Genomic DNA, 7,632 nt, shown 5'->3' with positions numbered 1-7,632 from the left:
GGACTGAAGAGTAGATTTTTCTATGAAGTAATATAAAAAAAACCTACTGTGGCAATGATGCACCTGACGACCTATTTTTTTTTTTGGAGTTCTCATGGACCTGCTGAGCTTTGCTTTGACCCGGAGACAGGGTTTTCCAGCTCATGCAGTTGCTTTCACACCGAGGCCGGCCCATGAGTAGATATAATAACTTTGCGGGCACTGGAACATATCTCATTTTTTTCAGTAATTCATTTTCTGTTTTAAATGCCTTTTTTAAATTCCATAATAACTTTTCAACCTTTCAGACACAGTCTTATGGTCCAATCGGCATCAAACACACACTTTGCTTAGTTTCAAAGGTCATTCAATAGTCCCACAGCAAACCATCTTTAAAGGTAAAGCAGAGCTTGAAAAACAGATCTGAAACGTATTTCCTCCCATGACATTTGGCTGGAAATCCTATGCAAAATTTAAATTATTCTTTGGATACCAGACACACCCTTCTAATTGCTTAGGGGTAGTCGGACATTTTATACTTACAGGGAATGCTCCTCGCTGCAGGCAAATAACACAAATCCTACTTAGTGGCTACACTAAAAACACAGCCAGAGGAAACACACTGCAACGTGTTGCACGGAGTATGTGTTCATGTGCCAAAACTACAGAAATTGTAACTCTGTCTTGGGTGGGCAGAATTAATTTCAGATTTGATCACCCTGCCGCATATCAGGATCATGGATAAGGGGGCGCAGAATAACTGCGTTAAACGGGAATCTGAGCTCTGTACTGTAAAAATAACAGAGAAATCTTCTGTGCGTGGCTCATTAACGAGACACTCGGGGCCAAGCACTTGCTTCGGTTTTACACGGAATAAAGAATTCCTCAGTCCCTAAGGAAAACTCACGGTGGAAAAAGGTAAGCAGGAATTTAGGGCCTTGCAGAAACAGAATTTTAAGAATAGAAACAACATATGAAATACCAAAAAAGGAAACAGCGACTAAACAAAGTGCATTTATAAGTTTAAAAAAAAAAAAAAAACCCAGACTGCTGAAGAAATGGTAACGTGTCACAGAGCTGAATTACCAGGAGAGATCTATCAACCTGTAAGTTAATTATAAAATACCAAGAAATGAGGAACTTTTCTTTTAGGGATTTGAAGAACACAGAGTGTCACACTACCAATAAAGGTGGGGAATTTCAATGCTTCTGTGTCCCAAAGCTGAAGATTTAAGAAAGTGCTTAACTTCTGCCCACAGAATAATTTAAGATAGTCTTACAGTAAGTGTGGCCCAAAATCTCCATAAATGTGAGGGTTCAACAATAAGAAAAACACCTGCAGTGAGGAATTAGTCCCATGGACCCCAATAAACAGCATATGTTCGTGTGAAAGTAACATGTTACTGGTTGTGCTGCCAAATCACACAAAATATGCAGCTTTCTTTATCTGACTGAGTTCCTTTTTGGAAATTATGTATCATTTTCCAATTGCTGAATATTTCAAGCATTAGATTGAGAAAGAAACAAAATTCTTAGGATGTTTATTCTTTTAAAGTTTGGCAGGTAATGGTGAGTATTGTCTGTTACCATTTAAAATAGGACAGAAGCCTATACCCAAAGAAAAAGGACCAAGTGTCCCCTCAGGATAACGGTCTTGAGAATGAAATATGGTTTTAACCTAAAAGTCTTCAGGTTTTGTGTATTTTCAGCAGCAAGGATGCTGCTATGAGGAAAGCCGAAGTAGCATTGAATGAATTGTCCTTTTTGTTTCCTAGTCAACCCAGATTTAGAGCTTTAAATATCTTAAATACTTATTAAATAGATTTAGAAATCTATCAAGGGCAGACTATTTATTTTAAGTGCCTTTATTAAGACAAACACGAGCCTATACCCTCTTCAGCTGTGATCAAAAGGGAACAACCTCGTCTCAACTTACTTAGTATCAGGTTTATTTCCTGGATATTGGTCTTTCTTAATGCCCAGGAAAGGATCTGCGCTTGAAGACCATGGCAACATCACTAAAATCCAAAAGGACTACCAAGTTAAAAGGACACTTCCCATTTTCACACGTGACTCACTTTTAAAACTGAAGAATGAAAAGTGTTCCAACAGAATGATCTATTCCTAAAAACATTTGGATTCCAACAGCTACTACAGTCCCCAAGGACACCTACAGCCTTTGCCCACCACCGCAAACACCATCTCTGTCACAGCACTCACACCCTGCTTCAGATTTCACAGAAGCCTCTCAAACAAGCAAGAACTGCAAATAAATCCACCATTTCGGTATATAATGAAAAGAAAAATAATCAAAACTGCCGCCAAATAAACCACAACTGACCTGTAAGATTCTTCCATATAAAAGGTGAAGTCTTTGCAAGTATTTGTTATTTTTCAGTCAATCAGCACAGAATAGTTTTTCTTCTCCAAGAAACGTTCTTGCTGCTCAGTTTCTTTGAACCTCTCCTAATTATTTATATCTACATTCTGAGAGTCTGCTTTAAGTGGACTGAAACGTATCACAATGGGAACAGCTGGACTCCATCAGACAGTCCAGAATTATATCCCTCATCCAAGGAAATACCAGATGTTTACAGAGAAACACCAAGAAGAACCTGCCATAAGTTACAGACTTGCAAGGATATTTTCGTCTCCCCACAGCAAGGCTAGAGAAAGGACTGAAGTGTGAGACTTTGCCCTTGCTGAAAGATAGTCTTGTTCTTAGGTGAAAATCTAATTATTCCTCAAATCCTCTCCCCTGTTCTGCTGTGTGCTCCCCTTCCTTAAAAGCGTGATCCACTGGAAACCTTGAGTACGTTCCTAGAATTTTAGTTTTTAAATATTCACGATTGCCTTCTTGTTTATTAACAAACTACTTACAACAAAAAAAAAAAAAAAAAAGAAATGAAACTAAACTCTTTGCAGAGAACTTGGGCTTTTTTCTTTTTCCTCCCCTCCAGCAACATCTGGCAACATCTGTTGCCTCACTGCTGCCAATGACTTGCTGGCATTGACTTATCTGCTACCCAAACTCCTTCAAGTGGCAAGTAGAAAAATTCAGGTGCGATTAAAAAAAAAAATAATATATACACACACATATAAATACGTGCTTTCAAGTTCTTGCAGGTCGGTATCCTGCAGGAACACACAATTATTTCTCTAAAATCAACGGAGCGAGTACAAAGCCCACCAATAGAACTTTGTTTTCTTGTTCAGGAAACGTGAACTGGCTTTTGCTTACTATTTGACCGATCATACAACAAACCGATAATAGGAGAATATCCTCATTTTGCAAAGTCACAGTAAAGAGTAGACACTTCAAGTTTCAGACATTTATTAAGCCTCATCCCAAAACTTTCAAACACATGACCAAGTGCAGTGTGAGGCAAGTTTGATTATTTCCTGGATGATTTAAGCATGACAATTGTGCGGACGGCTTTCGGAAGACCTTTCTGTGCAGCTTATGGAGATGAATGTGTTGTTCAGAAGTCAGGACGGTCCTTTTTCAGCCTGCTGTAGTCAACGTTAACCGAGTAGAACTGGGAAAGAGGGGGGGAAAAAAAGGAGTAAGAAGTCCCAACTATCCATTTTCCATTGTATTTACTCAAAAACATGCATCACCTGAACTCACGTCAGGAAACTGAAATCACAGCTTCAGCCTGTACACTAGACAAATAATAATAATAAAACCCACTTTTGAATATTATCTTCATTCTGCATAGAGCATTACAAGTTCTGCATTTAAAATGAGGCAGCGCTTGTGCCTACAACTACAGAAAACCCACAGGGATCTCTTCTTTCATCCCCAGAATTAAAAGCCCATTCACAGGAAGTTCTGGCAGTACTGCTGAGTTTATCCTTTTTTTGCCCCAAATCTATATAATCCCATACACCGAAGGGCAACACCCAGCTCACCAGGTGGCACAAAGTGTTGTGTATATGAACAGTGTCATGAGGGAACATATAGAGCAGTGCTCCAAAGCCAGGTTCGCATCTAGAACCAGAAGGTATGGCGAGGAGGAAGGAAAATAGGAACAGATCCTTTCACAGTTTCAATTAATCAAGTTGGATCCCATCACAAGCAATTCAAAACAGCCCAAACAGTCACCAAGGCAATGATTTTTACAGACTAAAAGCATAGTTTGGCATCCCAGCCTGACTTGACATCAAGCACATGATGCCATAGTTTTTCTTTAAAGGAAAAAAATAAGAAATATTTATCTATTAACTTGATTATTTTTAGTTAGGCTCAAATTTATTTATTTTTTTTTTAACTTCCTCAGTAAAAACAAAACAGCCTACAGCACATTCCAAGCACAGCTTTCTGCGCAGCTCCTACAGTAACGAACAGGTCATTAATTCTTTTCTTTGGCAAGACTGAGGAAGTTGATATGACAAAGGGAAGTTTACAAAAGAAAAAGTTTAATCGAAAGCTAAAACCTTGTTACACCAGAGCTTTTGACTAAACAGCCATTTTCAGTTTAGAGTATCTGCCTTTCCATTTCCCACAGAGCAGATTTGGGAAAAAAACCCTCCCCAAGGCTACACACACCCAAATATGGTAAACCCTGAGGCTGTGACAGACGGGGAAACGCTACGCAAGGCATGCAACTCTTTAAAAGAATTTGTGCTGCGCACCATGTTGAGTTTGCCTCTTTTGGATATTTAAGAAACAGCAACATTCCAGAAGCAGCAATGAAAACAAAGTATTATGTTCTTTCTGGACCTTTAAGGGAGCTGCAACATACTTTATTTTTGAGTGTAGGGTTGGTTTTTTTTTTGCTTATTTCAACAGTAAGATATGGTACTGAACAGACACCAGCTTTGAAAACATAGTAGGTTTTTTATTAGCTTGAGGATAATTTTAAAATACTCTTAACAGGAATCTACTGGAATACCACTTCAGTAAAACATGATAAAAATAGGATTTCTATAAACTACCAAATGTTTTACACATCTTTGCCTGCTTCCCCATTAGTTCAATGAAATAACTTGAATATTACTTAAAGAACGTTCCTATTGCTTCCAGTTACTTACAGACAATGTTTTGTTTTCAAGCAGTCAACTGTAGAACTGAATTACTGTTTATGTTAAATGCTCACATTTTCCTGTTTTGCTTCTCATGAGTAAAGACTGACAGGTCAGAGCACAGAAAGCTTTAGCTCAGAATGTACGAGGTCTTGCACTTCTCCCGGTAGTTTATTTCTGAGTATTATGAGCTAGTATATTCTTCCTCTCACATATAATTCCTCTTTTTCTCACAGTGCAATATATATGACTGCTTCCATATGGACTCCTGTCACCCCATTGTCAATCAACTCTAGGAAAGTTTAGAATCTCAAACTCAGCTCTCCGCTCTGAATTCTAGAGACAAACAAGTGTTGCACAGCAGAGGAAATGCATCACTCTTTCAGCTCCTTTCCAATGTACTCAAACACCCTAAAACAGTAAGCTACACCTTTGATATTATGTTTCCTAAAAATATGTATTCTTCATTTTACCTTGTACTGGTCACTGGGAGACAGTTTGTTCCAAGGTTCTGGATTATTCTTCTTGTCCCAGCTATTGAGAAATGCAAAACATGAGAATATATAAAGAGAATCACACTACCTTCAAATGAAATAAAATTCCTACGTGTACTGTGGTTATTAGGCCATAGAGAGTCACCCACCCAAATAAGTTTCCACAGAAGACACAGTCCTTTGTCAGTAGTCTCTAAATATCATACGATAAACAAATAAACCTCCTAATCAAGGAAATCTCCACACACTTAGTGCCAGTGACATTGGAGCAAGACATAAAGACCAAAGCAGTGAAGATGACTTGACTATATGCAGCAAGAAAAGCAGGCGCTATGAATTACTTGATACATACCAGACATCAGGGTTGAACATTGCCAAACGCATGAGATACAGGCCGGCGCCAACACCTCCGGATCCGATGATCAAGAACAGAGGGATCAACTGAAATAAAAAAAAAAAAAAAAAGTTAAATGGCATACTAGTATATAATAGAATAGTTAGCATTCCTGACTTATACGCAATTATATAGCATTCCTGACTACAACAATAACAAACCAAAGAACATGCTCACACATTTTAAGACATAACACATGGCCCTCTAACAGCCTGACATAAGCTCCCTGTGTGCAGGTCACCCCTGGGGTCAGAGAGGAACTGGCAGCTACAGAGAGGCTGACATAAACAACATACCTCTACGTGCATAAAAAACAAACTAACTAAGAAACAAACATCAGCCTCTCCACTGCCCAAAACAGCCCCTGCCATCCTGATCACGAAGTAAGAAAATGGGACTGGGGGCGTGCAGGGAAAGAAACGAGCAAGAACGGAAAAGCCGCCTTGAGCCTTGAGAAAGGCCCGCACATACCGGAGGAAAAAGGGGACCTGACTGTATCTTGCCCACCAGCCCCGGCCCAGCCGAGAGACCAGACATCCAGAGAGAAAGGAGAAGGAAGGGACACTGGGGGGGCACCGACCGCCGGCAGGGGAGGGCCGCCGGGAGGGGAGGACGACGGCCCGCCGGGGCCGAAGCACCACCGGCCCCGGCCCGCCAGAGCATCGCCGCCGGATACTCACGCTGGGGTGCTTCTTGGCGTGGCTGACCATGACTCGAAACATGGCTGCAGCAGGCAAGGTCTCGCTCTCTTTCTTTACCAGGCTCCGAAGCCCGTCCTCCCCCTTCAGCTGCCGAGGCCCAATGTCACCCGAGGCCCCCGGTGCGGCAGGTGCCCGCCGCCGCCGCCCGGATGTAGCCGCCCCGCCGTTTGCCTGTTCGCCCTCCGCTGCGGCCACCGCTCCACCCCAGCACCCCGCCGCGGCGGCCCGCACCGACACCGCCGAGCTCTCCGGGCTTGGCCACTCCCGCCTCAGCGCGGCTCCCGGCCGGCCGGCAGCACCGGCAGCACCTCTCGGGGAGCAGGCGCCTGCCTGGGCAGCCCGGGCCCGCACCGCCCCGAGGCCCCCTCACCCCGCCCGCCGCCTGTGTGGGCCGCGTCTGCGCTGAGGGCGGCGGGGTGTGAGGGGCTGTCAATGGCGTCCCCTCCTTGGGGCTCCCCTCTCACACTGTCTTCCAGAGCGGGCCAGAAGCCGCCGCAGCCTTCACGGGGGGAGCCTTCCCTCTCCGCGGTGGGGACGGGGCCGCTTTGATGGCGCACAGGCGGGCCCCCGCCGCGGAGGTCCGTCCTCACCATCACCCGGGGTAAAAAGTTGAGGGGGTGGTTGCAAAGGTGAGGCAAGAGGTTTTCGCTGTCTTCAAAAAGAGCGAAATTCACCCCCAAAAACGCCCAGTTAATTATTCTGCTGCAGTGTCAGGGTGGCAAAAGTCGGGTGCGTACACAGCGTTGAGAGAGACCTTTGAAGATTTTCTAATTTAAGGTACACATGATACACAATGAAAAAAATTATCTTTGGCAGAGAAGTTTGTAGTGAAAGGTTACGTATTTTGGCCAAGGTTGGGTTGGATTTCATAATTTTTCTTGTTAGGTAATACTAAATGAGCAACAGGACTGCTTATTGTATAAAACTAAGTGTGCCCAAGTTTGGTCTATATCTTATTTTATACAGAGTTGGGAGCCTAATGCCTGTCTTTGGCTAGGGTCACCAGCAGCTTTGAGGTATGATTTCTTGCACAAAA

At 42.7% G+C, this 7,632-nt stretch overlaps 1 protein-coding gene across 1 annotated transcript; it reads right to left on the bottom strand.

The window, feature by feature from the left end:
- Nucleotides 1-3,298: 3,298 nt before the first annotated feature.
- NDUFA4 (NDUFA4 mitochondrial complex associated) lies at nt 3,299-6,697 on the bottom strand. The gene is made up of 4 exons (XM_074150774.1): nt 6,576-6,697; nt 5,854-5,942; nt 5,481-5,541; nt 3,299-3,518 (listed from the first exon to the last, which is right to left on the bottom strand). Exons 1-4 carry the CDS (start codon nt 6,615-6,617, stop codon nt 3,462-3,464), a joined length of 249 nt encoding a protein of 82 aa, XP_074006875.1. The 5' UTR covers nt 6,618-6,697; the 3' UTR covers nt 3,299-3,461.
- Nucleotides 6,698-7,632: the final 935 nt, after the last annotated feature.

Source organism: Numenius arquata, chromosome 7 (genome assembly GCF_964106895.1).
Source record: "Numenius arquata chromosome 7, bNumArq3.hap1.1, whole genome shotgun sequence".
In the NCBI taxonomy this organism is placed as follows: Eukaryota; Metazoa; Chordata; class Aves; order Charadriiformes; family Scolopacidae; genus Numenius; species Numenius arquata.
Note: the sequence above shows the minus strand (reverse complement) of the source record. Positions and strands in the feature narration are given on the sequence as shown.